General features: G+C 30.4%; 2 protein-coding genes across 2 annotated transcripts in view; both read right to left on the bottom strand.

Annotated features, from left to right (window-relative positions):
- The window catches only part of Octalpha2R (alpha2-adrenergic-like octopamine receptor), a 149,004-nt gene that overhangs the window by 13,774 nt on the left and 117,175 nt on the right, over positions 1-18,055 (bottom strand). The gene's annotated exons all lie outside the window — the stretch shown is intronic.
- LOC149054861 (uncharacterized) lies at positions 2,466-3,688 on the bottom strand. Its single transcript, XM_089228363.1, has one exon. The coding sequence runs from the start codon at positions 3,588-3,590 to the stop codon at positions 2,466-2,468; it is 1,125 nt and encodes a 374-aa protein (XP_089084489.1). The 5' UTR covers positions 3,591-3,688.

The raw sequence follows: 18,055 nt of genomic DNA, 5'->3' as shown, positions 1-18,055 counted from the left end.
AGTCGGGAGTGGTCCCATTAAATCAATTGATACAGTTTCAAATGGTGCCTTTGGTTTGTGAGATTTTGTTGGTCCGCTTGATTGGTAATTAATGGGTTTACTTCTTTGGCAGCTGTCGCAATTCCTTACAATTAAGGCTGCAATTTTGTGCATATTTTTGAATATGCATATTCCTTTTAATGCATGGTACGTTTTGTACCTTCCTGGATGACCCATAATTTCATGTGTTTCTTGTGTTAATCTGTTTGCTATTTGTCCTGGTATAACTACTCGCCAATTATTTTCAGTTTTGCCTTTTACAAATACTATGTTTTCATTTAGTTTCATATATTCGTTTTTTGCATTAATTATTCTTTTTAGTTTTATGTCAGACTGTTGCAACTTGGCTAAATTTTCAATCAATTTCCTTAACTCCACGCTGTATTCTGCTTTTTTGATTTTATTAATTGATATGCTTACTTCTTCTCGTTCTTCGGTAATCCTTGGATAACGAGTAAGTGTGTCTGCCACTATGTTGTCTTTTCCCGGGATGTACTGTATTTCCAGATCATATTCTTGCAGAGCTAGCGTCCATCTGGTCAGTCTTCCGTTAGTTAGTCTGCAACTCTTCATAAACGTAAGCGCATGATGATCTGTTTGTATAATAGTTTTATGGCCTACAATGTACTGTCGAAATTTGTTACAACAATATACCAAAGCTAACGCTTCAATTTCGGTTGTTGTATATCTTGTTTCAGGTGATTTTAGTGTTCTGCTTGCGTAACCTAATGTTGCCCTTTCATTGTTATCTAGTATTTGGTATAATTCTCCGCCTATGGCTACATTTGACGCATCTGTATTTATATATAATGGTTTTGAGAAATCAGGAAACATTATTATCACGTCATTCAAAAATGCCTTTTTTGATTCTTCAAACGCTCGTTGGTGTTTTTCTTCCCATTTCCACTTCACGTTATTTCTTGTCAATTCAATTAATGGCTCGATTATGTGTGCGAACTTATTTACATATTTTCTGTAAAAATTTAAAAATCCTAAATAACTTTGTATTTCTTTCTTTTTGCTTGGTGTTTTAAAATCTTGAATCGTTTTTATTTTGTCAGTGTCCATTTTTATTCCTTCCGTTGAAATTATGTGCCCTAAGAATGATACTTGTTTTCTGAAGAATTGACATTTGTCAATGTTGATGGTAACATTGTATTTTTCAAATCTTTCGAGAACCATTTTTATGTGTTCGTAGTGACTACTCTCGTTTTCCGATGTAATTAATATGTCATCTACATAAATAGTTACAAAGGATTGTAATAACGGGCCTAATACAATGTCCATGCTTTTTTGAAACTCTGACCCACTTATATTGAGTCCAAATGGCAAACGTTTGAATGAATAATTTCTGCCATTTATGAGAAATGAACATGGATCCATGCTTTTTTCTGCAAGCTTTACTTGCCAATATCCGCTTCGGAGGTCCAACGTGCTAATGCATTTTATTTTTTCAAATTTCGAGAATATTGTTTCTATTGTCATAGGACATTCTCGGTCTGGAATAATTTGTTCATTAATTTTTCGGGCGTCCAAGCATAATCGTACGTCACCATTTTTTTTAAACACTGGCACAATTGGTACCGAATATGGTGATCTTGATCGTTTGATGATGCCCATATCCAACATTCGTTTAACTTCTTTTTCGACTGCTTCACGTTTCGTGATCGGAATAGGATATGGTCTTTGATTAACTGGTTTGTCGTCTTTTAATCTTATTACACATTCATACCCTTTTATTTCACCAGGGATATTCCGAAATACACTATGATATTGTTGTACTAATTTATCTAATTTCTCTTGAATGTGGTCAGGTAGTGTATTGCATTGTATTTGGTTTAATGGTTCCGTGATTGGCTGTGTGCATATTGCTCGTAAATGCATGGGTTGCTTTGTTTCTTTTTTCGAAAATGGTATATCATACATATTGTTGTTTATTTTTATTGTCAACTGTCTTTTTTCATAATCGATTAATGATTTATTTGTTTCCAGAAAATCACTGCCTATAATACCTTTTTCATTCAAATTGTTTATTACAATGAATGGTGTCTGTATTTGTTCATTTCCTATTTCTATTGGTAACAAAATTTGCTTAGTTACTTTTGTTGGTTTGTTGCCCATCGCATTATGTATACTAAGTCCAGTTAATGGTATTACTGGTATCTTTGAGTCATCTTGTATTATATTATTGTAGTATTCCTCCGATATTGCACATATTTCGGCTCCTGAATCGATTAACATGTCATACTCTCGATTGTTTATAGATGTTTTTATGTATGGACAACCCAATTGTTGTGTTTTGGTAAATGCCACGTCAAAGTCTTCATCTCTTGTTAAATCTTCTGATTTTAATAAATTTAATGACTTGTCTGGTGGGTGCTTTTTCTTCATTGTTGTCTTTGTAATGTCTTTTAGATCAAGGGTGTTTATGACTGAAGTTGATCCATTTCCACAGTCCCCTGTTCCCAGTTTTTTGTCCTATCAATATCTTCAATCGTCTCCTCCCTGTCGCTAATTATGTGGTCAGCATCGAGTTCTGGTTGATCCATGGTTAATTGTCTGATGTTGGGATTACGGTTACCTCCATAGTGCTGTACCGGTCTCTGCGTGTATGGTTTGTGTACATCTGAAGTATGTTTATAATTTTGGTTGTTTGTCGGGTATGTTGTTCTATTGTATGTGTTGTTTTGCCTGGTATTTATCTGTTTAGTTGGGTTTTCATTATATTTAACTGGTTCCTCTTCTTGCTTTATGTTATTTTCCAACTCACCTAATTTTTCCCAAATTGGTAAAAATTTTTTTTCCTTTGTCGTTTGTATGTACGCCTGAATGGCTATTGGAAAATGTTTCGTGATCAAATTAATTGCTTGTTCTTCATTCATTTTGGGTGAATCAAGGTGTTTCAATTCCGCCATCCAATGGTGAAAATGTTCTTGGAAGTCCTTTTTAATCGGTTTTTTTCCCGCTTCCGTGCATTTTATAAAGATATCCCATTGATGGTTTTCGGAAAAGAAATGCTTGAGGAACAATTCATTGAACGTTACTTCGTCTAGTGATGCGTCTTTGATCATTGTGTACCATTTTGCTGCTTTTCCACGAAGGTTATTTTCTATGACTATCATTTTTTCTTTTCTGATGGTGATTTGTTTGTGTTCTAAGTATGTATGTATTTCCTTCAGAAATTGTTTTGGATGTTCCGTCTTGCTCTCTCCACTAAAAGTTGGGGCTATAATATCCACCGTTGACCTATTGCTGGTGTTCATAAATACGCCATCATTTTTTGTAGTCTGCAGTGTGGTTACATTGGTCTGTAGATTCTGGATATCTTTTTCCTGTCGTGCTGTTGTTACTAATATTTTGGTATCCGTATCATTAATAAGTTGTCTTAATGCATCATACTGATTTTCCATAGTCTCTAGTTTTTTCTGCAGTTGTTGCACAGTATCTTCCAGTATTTCTATTTTCTCCTCTAATTGTTGCGTCTTTTCTAATATTTGTGTGTCTCCTCCAGACGTGCCCTGGTTACGTTTCTGTCTTTGGTTTGGACTCATTATGATGAATATTAACTATTTGTTGTATTCCTAATTTTACTGAGTGTTACCGGGTATATGTTTCCACCGTACCGATTAGTAAACTTGCTTCTTGAATAGTCGTTCTGGCAATTTATGTGTATATGTTTCAGCCGTACCGACTAGTAAACTTGCTTCTTGAATAGTCGTTCTGGCAATTTATGGGTATATGTTTCAGCCGTACCGACTAGTAAACTTGCTTCTTGAATAGTCGTTCTGATTGGTGAAGATTTCGAGTCACGGGTTGGGCGCCAGCTGACACGGTGCGTCAAACTTTTGACGTACCATGTACGGAAATAATTTCATAATACATAGTTTTGTACAATTAAGAAATGTTTATTGAAATTTACAATAAATAAAATAATAAATAAGTAACATGATATATCCGGGCCGCAGGGCTAGCTTAAAGAAGCGGACCACAGCGGGCGGTATCAGGCCTGTAGAGGCGCGATATACTTTTACAGATTGGAAATCTGTTTACAAATAAAAAGTATATGATATTGAATGGGTAATATTGAATTATACACGGACTTTAATAAGTCGTGATTCAATATCAACCGGTAGTGAAACCTATGTAGGTGCACTATAATTGTTGATGGCTCTGAAAAGAGCCTTTTTAAGTGAGCCGACTATGAACAAACCCGCGTATGAAGCCGCTGGAATTTGTTCATAGAAGACTTATTGGCGTTGGCCAATCCGCAATTGCGCTGGATAATTGTAGCCTTGGGGCGAGTGCCTTCGCTGTCGACTGCCGCACGTAGAATCGTCGGTTGTCACCTCGTTTTGACGAGTAACTTCGCTGCCGTAAGTAGAATCGTCGGTGGCCGCTTCGTTTTGTCGAGTGTCTTCGCTGCCGTCGGTATGATCGTCGATTGCCGCCTCGTTTTGACGAGTAGCTTCGCTGCCGCAGGTAGAATCGTCTGTGGCCGCCTCGTTTTGTCGAGTGTCTTCGCTGCCGTCGGTATGATCGTCGATTGCCGCCTCGTTTTGACGAGTGTCTTCGCTGCCGTCGGTAAGATCGTCGATTGCCGCCCCGTTTTGACGAGTGTCTTCGCTGCCGTTGGTAAGGTGTTGACGATAGTATTGTTGGCGGAAGAATGAATGTTGCTCTGCTACTGTGATCGGTATATATACTATTTCCCGTACCGACTCGTAAACCACCGGTGTGCCGCCGTGCGTAACTGTGTTTGCCGTCGGTACGGTTTGCCTCGCTATTTGGTCAATTTTGGAGTTTTAATTATTATGATGGTATATTTTATTTCGTCACGATCTCCTCTTTCTATAGCCATATTTGTTGGGAATGTACAACGCCTAGAAGGGTTTCAAATTCGCCCCTCAATCTTTGTGGCATTGTATTTTGTAAATTCTGTTTTGTGATTGGTGGTCCTGAAAAGGACCGTTTTATATGTTGGTAATATACTAGGCTCCGTTACAACCACTTTTCAAATATTAGGTGGAAATTACAAATATATATAAATATAGCGACTAAAAATGGTTTTGCGTACAAATTTCTGTTTTTTCCTATTTTAGATTTTGAAGGGAGCTAAATGTAACTATTGAATTTACAATAATATGATTTTTGTATGTGTTTGATGAACATTTTGGGAGAAATTTAAATTTTTAAATTTTAACTTTGTTGATTGTCGCTTGATGTAAAATATTGGTTCTAATTGGTACTTGATGAGTCACAATAAAAAAATATTCCCAGTAATTTTATTTAAACTGATTTGAATAAATTCTAACAAAATAATCAGAACCGTGAAAATTGGAAAATGTCGTTTAAGGTTTAACAGTTTAATTCAAGATTCTTCCATAAGTTTATTTGCAGGAAATTAAAACAAAAAAGATTAGCTTTCAATCACAATCGGAGATTTTTTTACAAATACCTAACTGTAGTTCATATAATATATTGTCGACTTGGGTAATTTAATCGGAGTAAAACGGTTTTAGTTTTTAGTTTTAGTTTTTTTTTTTTTTTTTTTGTGTGTGTGGATTTGATAACTAACATATATAATTATAATTGGCTTTATACAATTAATTTTTCATAGTATTTAAATAAAATGCCTATATTAATACCTAAATTTATTGCCTACATAAACAATATAAATAGATAGCTAACTATTCATAGTAGTATTAGGCTGATAGACCATCTATGTTTAAAATAGTTTATCACACAATACTGCAGTTATAGGAGTGGTTACCTAGTTACCAGATTTTTCTGTTTTTTTTTTTTTTTCATTATTTCGAAAACTACTTGAAATTTATGGTCTTATTTGGTACCAGCCGTGGTAATAACAAACACAAAAAAAGTATAAAATAACATTTTAATTATATTTCATTGTGCATTGTATTATTAATCTCAAATAAAATATTTAATTAGCCAACTTTTTAATTTAAATATACACTCTGATTTAGATTTGGTCGTATTAAGCTTAAAATATTATCCTATTCTATAAAATTCTGATATTGTATAGTGTACAAAGTTATACTACGTGTGTATTATATTAATAATTTTAAAGTTTTGTACAATATAACATTATTAATTTACAGTCTACGTACATTGTACTAGTATTTATAACTCTTCGTTTTACTTATTTTAATTATGTGTAGATAATTAAAAATATTCACCAACGTCCTCTGTAACATTGGCCTAGACAAAAAAATTATAATAATAATTTTTCTTTGCATCTCCCATATCTGAACGGAAAATAATTGTTTACCACTACTTCAGAATATGACGTATAGTATATTTTTTCCTGCCATTTTCCTTGCTACCGCCATCATTATAAGAGACAATAAATTACGAAACTATGAACATTTTAATTTGATTTGAATCGTTTGAGAATTGTATTCAAACGGAATAGAGAACATTGAAAAATGTTAAAAGCAGAATGAAATGTGAAGGAAAAGTGTAAAAGAGAAAGAGCAATTTAGTAATTCAGATGAGGGAAATGAGGAAAAGAGATAAAGAAATACAGATGTGCTGAGGAGAAGGTGCTTGAAGGGAGGGTAAGGATTATGGGATTGCCGGTCAGGAAATTCAAATTTAAATATTTATGAGTCCACTACCAGTCATGGTATAGTTGTACCCTCCCCTTAACCCTTAACAGTAAAACTGATTGCGTCCAAAGCTATTCTGGCGTTTCAGTTTGAGTTGAGCCACCCTGTAGTCACTAGAAATGGGTCCATTAGATACTATTATAAATAATACTAAATTAAAAACGAAATACAAATAATGAAAGATACTTAACTTCACACATAAAACCTAATAAATGAATATGATTAAATTTATAGTTTATCTGGTTTTTATAAATTTAATAAGCTTATATTTTTAATGTTACGAAGGTTTCTACTTTCTAAATATCTTTCGAAAAACTTTGATAAAACTGTATTTTCACAATATCTTATGAAGCTTAAAAAAGATTTTAAATTATATGGAGATTATGTAGTAATCTAATTTAAACATTAAATTGTCAAGTTTGATGAAAGTTAAAAGGAAATATCATATTTTGTTATTCTTTTCCTATATTAGTAAAGTTTCAACTTAACCCACAAAAGTCAATAATTCAAATATTCACAGCTTTCGCCGCCTTAAAATCTTGGCCTCCAGTCGTTTGAACTTTCAAATTATTGTTATTATAAGCTATATGCTATTATTATTCAATTCAATGTTGTTATTAAGTTTAAATAATTTTCACAATAATATTAAATATTAGGGTTCTCAAAGTAATTTTGTTTTTTTTTCACCAACTAAAATAAAATAAAAATGTGAAAAATTTAAGAAAATTATCATTGTGATAGTAACCATAGTAATTATTATAATCATGTATAATAGAGTTCCGAACAGATGATATCATATTATTGTATATTGTTAGGTATACACCTATATTCGTCGTATTAAATTTATGGACGTTATGTTGCAGCCTTTTGCGATTGTCCTCTCGACCTACCCTTCAATGAATTATGATGGCTGAAGCAACCTCACAAAACCCAATGCAAATAATTAATTACACAATAACCAAAACTGATTAAATTTGACCCGTTCACATATGATAAGATTTTACCATGTTTGGGGGACCACTGCCGGTTGTATTCGTGTACATGATATAATACGCTAGCCGGTCGGCGGCTGCAGTGGCTCTCGTGACTCTGGGGAAAACTAAAATTCATTACCACTCTACCCTATATCTCATTGCGTCTTCAATTCTGAAAATTGATTAGCCCTGCAGGCCAAACGCCGGCGATGTCAGCGGTTATCAGCTATTTTATGTTGCCCGCCGTCACTTATCCTGTTGTCTAATCAAAATATATCTCTACCGTTGGTTAACCTTTTTGAAACTTATAACTTACTATTTTTTATATATTTTTTTTTTTTTTTTTGCTATACCATTTAATTATATATTCGAAAGCTATACGTAACGGTATAATATACCAGACCGTTGTCAATAATAAAAACGTGTATCGATATCATAAACAATTACAATAATATTGATTAAATGCTTCGCAATATTTGTATCAATAAAAAATAAAATATTTTTTTTCTATTTCTCGATGTCTTGGGTTAGGTTATATAGTGTTTTGTGCGATTTTAGTTGATCTTCCGAAAACGCCGGTATTGTAGAAAACTAATATTTCTGTATGAAACTCGTTGGCTGTAGATATTATGCATTTCAATATATTATCAGTAAACTGACTATAGGTAGGTACATAGTTAAACTCAACACGGTTGACACATTTTTATTTTTCACAAAACGTTTCTCATTAAACCTATAAAATCTCTAATAGCAATGACAATGTAATTACGCAACATTAATGGGCTTTCAAGAAACTATTTGAAATCTAATTATAAGTAAATATTTTTTTTATATATATATATACAATATACATATATTTCAGACAACAATATGTACCTATTTATTATATTTATTGAAATTTCATGAAAGATTAAATTATTATAAAATTTAAACTGATAATCGTAATACTTAACGTGGTCATATGCAATTATAACACATTTTTTACTTTTATTTATTTTTACTAGTTTGAGTTATTTAAAATAATAAATTGACCACATGTATTAATTACTTCATAACGGAAATAATAAAAATAATATGTAATTAGAAAATTATTTTTAGATAAACTATCATTATTCAATGAAATTGGTATACTATAAATTATCATTTTTATCTTGCTCTCCATGAGTAACTATAAGAACTTAAATTATTAAATTATAGATATTTAATTAATATGTGATATTGGCATATACGTATTACCTTTATGAATAATTTGTAATAGCTTTTTTAGAAATAAAGCACAAGATTTTCTACACTTATTAATTTTTAAGATTTTTAAATCATGAAATAATCAAATCAAATTTTTAACAATATGGTAAAAAATATTACCAATAATATGGTAACGTAGATTTCATATCAAGTAATAAATTATTAATGATAAACGATATTATATAAAGATTGACGATTGACTATAATATTTAATAATAATTCATTATCAAATTATTTTAACACTTTTTTGGAAGTTAAAATGTTTCATTAGTGCAGCTCTGTTATAGATTTGAAATCATATAAAACCCAGTTGTTTTAATTTTCAAGAAAATCATAAATAATGTTAATTAAACAAACTATTTTAACAATAACTTATTCAATTCAAATACTTAATACCACATTTTCTAAGAATAGTTTTTAATGTGCTAATTCTTTAATATGATTTAGAATAGTAATAAATTTATAAAATGGCTGATGATTTTTTTTACTTTACACATGATTCCTAATCTATACATGATTTCACATACGTCAAATTTTGAACGCTTTTTATATATTTTATATCTAGGTAATGTATGTTTCATTGTATATAGTGATATTAGAGTATAAATCTTCTCAAGATATTTGTATCACCTGACAAACAAATTTCGAAACGGATGACATTTTTCATATACGAATTATGGTAAATGTCAAGCCGGAAGTTATTCGCTTCGATACTGTGGTATTTTAGTATACACTAGCTACATGTGTACTATAAATAATAATAGTAAAAAAATAAGTCACACTCATATATTCGTTTTAATATATACATATGTATATTGTATATGTATATATGTATATATGTATATATGTATATATATATATATATATATATTTAATATTATATATTCTGTTCACCATTACTATTGTATATTATTAATATTTAATTTACAGTTAACGTGAAATTCAGTATGTATTTCATCTTATCTTTTGTAGACTCAAATAATAGTAGAAAAATTATCTTAGTGGTGTTATATTATTTTATTTAGTCATCGGTTAAAACTATCAATAAGAAATATATTATTAATGATCACCTATTTATTAATTTGAAAACTGTATTGTATTAGCTTATATTATTTACATATATGTACAAAAAGTAACGTTGAATTCCTTCTTTTTTTTTTATATATGTATGACAAATTTGTTGCTTTAATAAAATTGTATAACATTAAAATCTGTATATTTTAATGTGTCATAATAATATACGAATGTCTATTAGAAGATAGGATCAAACATTGATTCCAAACAATACATTATAATAGCATATTACAAACACGTAATAAATGCATCGCAATTCAAAGCATTACACTGTTGATAGCAATTAAATAATTATTGTAGATGGTTTTTTCTTATGTGAAAAACCTAACTATTATACTGTATAAACGTGGTTACTGTGATTACTACACTCGGGAATCGTTTACAAAATTACAACCACAAAAAATAAGGTACGCATTTACATTTTGGATGGAAAAATATTTCTCTTGTGATCCGACTTGAAAACTAAAAGTCTGAATTGAAATGCACGAAAGAAAAAAAACATTCGTGTGTAACAACAGTGTTCATATAATATATCCGTTACAGTTCAATAGAATCACATTTCCTTTATAAGGTCCTGGGATCAGATGAAACATTTAATATTATCAAAGTATTCGAAGTGTTCAAATTATTTGGTGCAATATTATTTGTATATTTCATACAGAAAACCATGTAAAAATGTGCAAAAATTGGTACCATTCTGCTGTACAGTAGGAGTTGAGTGGGTCACTGTAATGGATGTGTTAAATTTGAATTCATTGATATAATATCATTGTATAGGTACGAAAAACGATTTTGAGTGGACACTGTCTGTCAGCCCATATCAACTATTAAGTATAATATTTCATGATATTATGTAAGTTTTTCATATTGCTTTTCAAGTGTTCACACTATTTGATTCAAAATTTATTATTAGAATTAGTAGAATTTCAAAGTTATACAATCAGTAATTATTATGTGTTTCATTGTGTATTGTTGCTTGGCATAAAATATTTTTCTTATTATTAATTAATAATCCACACAGTATATAATGATATAAAATATATATTAATATCAAGTCTTTGATAAGTAGTTTTTTAGTTACCATAACGAGATTTTCACCATCTTAAAATTGCCTGTTCTGATTAGTATTTTTTTTTTACGAAGCTTTGTAGTGTAGGTACCTATATACTACTATTTTTTTCTAGATATTTTTTTTTATCATTTAAAATCTTGGATTTTAATTCGGTTCTTAATTGAAATAAAATACTGTTGTAAAATATGAATCAAATAAATACCGTCTTAACAATATCATATTGTGTTCCTTTAATCTTATAATAAAATATTGGCATTGTTTTTATCAGTATTAACGATATGAACTTTACGTTGAAATTGAAAATTAATACATTTACGCCTGTTATGAAATACTTTTATAAGAAAACATTAAGACCGTGAACATAATGTTTCAAGAAATCCTTGATTAATCGCAAACTTATAATAGCATAACATTAACTGTTGAAGTATAAAAGCATCACGCTTTCTGTGACTTTAGTTTAAAATAATATAACGAGAAATGTTTGAAAAGATGAAGCAAGACCCATATTATAAAACCATTTATAAGATTATAATGTTTCATGAAAACTAAGTATATTGTGTTTTCTGTGATCATATTCCTAGCACAATTTCGAGATGACGAACACTACTTTTAAAAGATTTTCAAACATAATTATAATTATCGTGTAAATAATCTAAAATAAGTATTATTTTCTTGTACAAGTGCGAGTGATTTTAAGAATTTTATTTAAGATAATTCTTAAATTTCTTAATGAAATGAGTTCGGAAGTTTGTCTTTTATCTGATCACTACACGATGGACAAAATATATAAAAAAAACTTAAACATGTAGTATGTTGTTTTTAATAAGATAATTATTTTATTTCAGACCCCCTATACAACTATTTTAGTTCAATCTTGTAATATAGTGATTTGATTAGGAAAACAAACTGGTCAACTTTGAGGAGAAGTCAAACAAGAATAGTCAATGCTTCTCTCGAAGTACCATTATAATAACTTAAAGGTCACAAACTTTGAAACTATATTGCTAGGTACCAACGCGTCTCTTATATAGGTAGATACTAAAAGCAATCAAATGCTGCACATACAATTTTCTTATTTATATGAAAATCAATATGAGAAACTACGTTATATAAAATGAAATCGTAGTTATTTTAATCAAAAGGATTACGATAACAATAAGCATAGTAAGTAATAACTAATTAATAATAGTAAATAATTCTTTTCATTTTTCTGTAATTGATTATAAGAAATATAAAAAAAATAATATATAATTATGACAAAATTTTTGTAAATAAATTAACAAAAAACACTATATTATCGTCAACTGAATATCGTATTTTAATGTACAAACAATTCTTGCTGATCAACTTTACCTCAGGTAATCTAAATATTTGTAATTTACGCCCGATTATAAAATGCCCTTTGTTTGTCCTTTTTTTAGAAAAACCCAAAAATATATTGTGACAAGATTACGAAGAAAGTTAACAACGATTTAACTAATTCTTAATATTTGAAACAACACTAGCAATCAATTTATATATGTATAGTATGTTGAATAAATAGTTATTTATTGGATATATTAAGTCATTTTTCTGCTCTCCCTCTGAATTATAACGATAACAATAATAAAATAAGATTTAAAACATTTTCGGAACATTCCACACAAATCAAAAATCTTTTAGATTTAACATTAGTATAGACGAGTGCCAAGTTCCATCAATGTTCTGTAGTAGAAATTTAGCATGTTTTATTGAACTTTCCTTATTGATAAAATAGGTATACGTGCGTTGAACCAATATTCCTTTTTTACACCCTAAACATGTCCTTCCTGTTTTGCATAGCCAAACAGAGAACTGCCATTTATAAGATATCTACACCAAAACCAATGTCGATCGTTATCTTGTCGAGCACTTTTTATCGAATCTCATCCAATATACACCTACCCTATATCGTTCTATAAACAACTCGAGTCAATAGTTTTGATCATTTTTATTCAACGCGTCCGGGCTTGTACAAACAACATAATAGCACGCAAGTGCATAATAAATCACGATGACTTGTAGCTAACAATGCTTAATAGTATAAAGACCAACTACGTTTGTGTATCAGAGTCGTATACAACAACATATATATTATTATTCTAAATTTTGACTTTTTCAAATTCTATTAAAAGTTAATTTTTTTTCACGATCGGAAGACTCAAATTTCGTGATAAATTAAAAATTTGAAATCAAACAATGTCTATGAAAAAATCACTTATACTGATACTGCAAGTTGAATCTATTGTATAATATCGTCGTCATTTATTGTGTTTTTATTATTGTCGCTTTAATTTCAACACATTATTATTTAATTGAACAATGTTTTTTTTTTTTATATATATGTAATATGTATATATATATATATATATATATATATATTATAAATGTATATTTTATGCGCCCTGCGTAAAAGCAGTGTAATTCTTACTTCACTTTATTCTCTTATAACTTATTCCATATTCTCGCTGTCCAAATAATAATTAAATGTAAAAACTGTGTTTTCATTTCAAGCGTTCTTCGTAACTTAAACACCCAAGGCAAGTGTCTCAGGGAACTATTCATATTATAAAAATACTATTTAAACAAAATATAATGAACTCATAAAATGAATTTTCATTTATATCTCATAATTAAAAGTTAAATTATGAATATCTTGAAATTAAATATTCTAAATAACGTCATAAATTTCCAATATTATCCATATATAGTACGTTCAGTTTATTTTACTTTTATATTATTTTCAATTTTTATAAATATAATACAATATTTTTAAATCCCATATAATTATATTAAATAAAAAACGAAATGATGAATATTGGGATGCCAATACTTTTAGAAATTTTGTATTGAAGTATTGAAATAGCGGGTTAGCACATATTATGTACGTTTTATAGTGAATGAATAATAAACAAACAGTATAAGAATGACTAAATAAACATTTGGGTGGTTATTTATGCAGTGAAAACCAATAGGATATCGAGCCCAGCACGTAGCAGAGAGGTTTTGTTTTTATATATATCGTCTGAAAAGTCAGTTTATGAAACGTTGATAAATAGAGAAGAAGCTTCTTTGCTTGTCTAGGTGGAGAAGAATTCGGTAGTTCTCCGACCATTTGATTTATGCGCCACCTTCTCACATACCCTTTCCGACTTTAAAAAATAAAACCTTATCCAGTCTTAAGCGTATAGACGTGCAAGTCACCGGCGTTAAATTGGAACGGCCTGAAATAAATATACGAGAAATCTGAAAACTAAAACGTCCGTCTTTTTCCACCATGGAGAATGTATATAAGCATAAAATATGAAAAAAAAATTTTTATACAAAACACACCAAACAATATTGTATCTTCGTTGGTCCCTGGAGCTTTCAAAGTAATGCGCTCTGACGCCCGAAAAACTCTAGTTATATTTGATATATTATAATACGCGTTAAAAGGGGTTTCGGAAAAAAATAAATACATAAAACGAGTAAAAGAACGGTGGTGGTAGCAGTACAACAATCTAATCAGAATAAGTTTTTTCAGTAACGCATGGTACCAAAATTATGCGAAACCGATTTCGTTTGAAAACTCATCTGTGGGTGGGAAAAATTCGGTGATGTGAAAAAACACACTAGGGGATTTTATACACTTCCTTTTTGCTCTTATGTCAAAAAATGTTCGTATTTCGTGCTCGAGAGGATAGATATAGAGTTTAATCATCGCTTTGTGTTGTTTTAGTACTCTACACTGCGCGTAGACATCCACAAAAGAGAAATACTTCAATAATGTGAGATGGAGAGTGTAAGGCAGAGATAATTTGTTTTTGTACAGGTTCCTGTTGACATGGGAGTAAATAGTTCAAGTGGGTAGGTGTTATTTACGTTGGTAGGTTGGGAAAACTAAGAAGAGACAATGAGAGATGGTGTAAGGGATCATAGGAGAAGAGAAGGGCTAAAGAAATAAAATGAAAAAATTGGGAAAGAGAGAGAGCGAGATACGAATAAAGAGAATGAGAGAAAAACTAAACAATGATACGGCACAAACAACGACAATGACACTGATTGTTAATTATAAAAGTTTTGACGAAAGGGATAGCATATTACGTGATACGGGTGTCATTAATGCAATCAATCATGAGTGAAATAATAACATAAAACACTGTAATTTTCTGTAGGTAATGTTTGCGTGTTCTGGCCAGATTAAATACCTACTGTTTTTTTTTCACGTGTATTAAAAAATAGAAAATAAAGTTATTACAATTCAATGTCATTCGGGGTATTTTTTCCTAATGAAAACTGTTGGTGCTTTCGTGACGTGCTCTAAAAACACGAATAACGCACATTCGATTTTCGACCGACATTAGACTATACGTATACAAAAATATATATTAGAAAATTAAAACGCTTCGATTTGTATTGTATTTAACGGTAGGTACCTAACCTTACAGAGTTTTTTTGAAACTATGGCTGGTACCTGGGACGAATTGCTCCGCTTTTGGTAAATAAATTACAAACAGAGATGTATTATTCAAAATACTATGGAATGTTTAATTTGGCGCTTAAAATAATTGTAATATATTGTTTCAGAGTTTCAGCGAAGTGATGAATGCGTTAGTATTGCAACGATATATTTTAGTCTCTCCGGGGGAGGTAGGTTTACAATTGGTAGAAAATTGATGGTTTTTATTATTTATTATATTTTATTATAAATACTTTTTCCTGTCGGGAGAAGGCTCAAAAAGTTTTATGCGGCACCTTTGTCTTTAATAGACTGAAAATCGTGTCTAGATGGTAATTTGCTGAGACATTTTTCGATTTTCTCAAAACTTTTTCCAAACGTAAGTAAAAACTTCCAAGAACAGTCGATAATTTTTGAAGAAATTTTATTGCTGAGTGGTTTTAAGCTTAGAATAATTAAGCATTCGAATGCAATAATTTATCATTTCTAACAAATTTAATATCACAAAACATCACTATTCAATGCTGAAATAAGTGAACCAAGTGAAATAAGAGATGACTGCCTACTATCTGGTTTTTTTATAATTTATACTAAAATACTATTGATAGGTTCTACAAAAACGTGTGTTGTACAAAATTTTTAAAAAATTATTATTAAAAAAGCAACAACGAAAAATAGTACACGGAGAGTATATTATGCAACCGCTGTGTTTCATTTGCTACGGGTAAAATAATATAATACAACAGTGTGCTGGGATATTAAATTTTAAATCGATCGTCAGCCACCGCGTCCAAAAAACGTCTCTGAGATGACTTGATTAAAATCGTACATGTTGAGATTTTTCGCGTTTACGAGAAACAAGTACAACAAAGGAAATCAAAAATCAATAATACAATAGGTTTGAAGTAAAAACTCCGCTTACGCTTTTCGATCTATAACGGCGCTATATATGAAACTCATAGGGCATTAAACTCGTTTTGTTTGAAAGTGTCCATCACAGTAAAAAATAATATTGTTGTGTAAAGAATCGATAGCTCTCTTTGTTTGAAGCAAATATTAAACGCGATTATATTGTATTAAAGGTCCAGAAAGAATATCACTTTGGCTCTGGCCGATTTTCATGGCAACTAATCGAGGGAATGTTATCCAATTCACGACAAACAACTATGTACTGTTTATCTAATTGTTTCTATAGAAATTATAGTTTTTAAATAAATTTAATCTAATGACAAACTATCGTCATTGATAGGTATCGCACGGAATTCATGTTAGATCACCGATTTCTAGAGTCAGATTAAATGCTGTTCATTGTTAGTATTATTAATTAATAACATATCATTCTTTTGAATAACAATGAGTACGAAAACGTTAATAATGTAAGCTTATTATTTCAACAATTCATAATATCTAGTTCATTTAAACGTTGAAACATTGTTTGAGTAAGTACTTACAAGTTTACTTCAACACGTCGAATTTCTTATTTCAAATTTATTGAGCTTACCTGAAAGAAGAAAAAAAAAAGATCATACATGAGTACAACACATTAAATACGCGTAATACCTATATTGACATTAACTATTAACTTAACCATAAACTACTTGAGAGATATCATTAAGATACTATACACAAATCATTGGTTATATTATACCGTAATGATAATAATGTATCTACAAAAACAAAACGGTTTTAAGAAATAACCATTTAAATGGCTAAATAGTTATACCAATAATTATGAAATAGAATTGATAAGTGTCTGGACAATATTTAGGTCCTCATACTCGTAAGCAGAGTTTATCAGTATATCAAAAAGTCTAATGAGACGTATAAAGGTAGCATTTTTTTCGTTTACCGAGTTTATTATGGTACCTACGCCGGTTTTGAAAACTGTCGACATTTTAGTGATAAGCCAGAAATAATGCCAAAATAAGAATACGTTCTCGTATAGGTGTACGATGTCGAAGAAAAAAATATCATACAGTGTTATTCAAAACGATTCGTCCGATTCTTCTTATAGGCCTGCACCGGCCTGCTAACGGCATGCGATCATTTATTTTGGGGGATACGTCAAAGATACTGTGTGCACACCACCACTGCCGTCCGCTCAAGATGAATTGAAAAATCATCGAATAACAACAACAGCCATGGAGTCAATTACAAAAGACGCGCTGCAAAAAGTGTGGATGTGATGAATTTGACTACCGGCTAGATGTTATTCGTGTAACCCGAGGACCTCACACGGCACGCGTATTGTACAGGTACAGTTAATTAAACACGACATACATATTATATTGTTCTTTTATTTAACGTGTAACGCATATTATTGTTCTAAACCTAAAAAAAATAAAAATAAAATTTATAAAAGTATTTCATATCGGATGAATCGTTTCGGATAACCGTAGTGTATAACCACTACTCGTGAATTTATTTATTTTTCTTCGATCTAAGTGCAGTTAAACATTGCTGGGGAAATATTTCGCACGCACGCCAAAAACACACTAACGCACATTGCACACTCAAACCCACACACACTCGGTTAACTCAACCAACCGTATCTTATATTTTA

This window comes from Diuraphis noxia, unplaced genomic scaffold (assembly GCF_037042655.1).
Source record: "Diuraphis noxia isolate RWA-SAM2 unplaced genomic scaffold, SU_Dnox_SAM2 contig0005, whole genome shotgun sequence".
In the NCBI taxonomy this organism is placed as follows: domain Eukaryota; kingdom Metazoa; phylum Arthropoda; class Insecta; order Hemiptera; family Aphididae; genus Diuraphis; species Diuraphis noxia.
The sequence above is the reverse complement of the archived record's forward strand: the minus strand, read 5'-3'. Positions and strand labels throughout refer to the sequence as shown.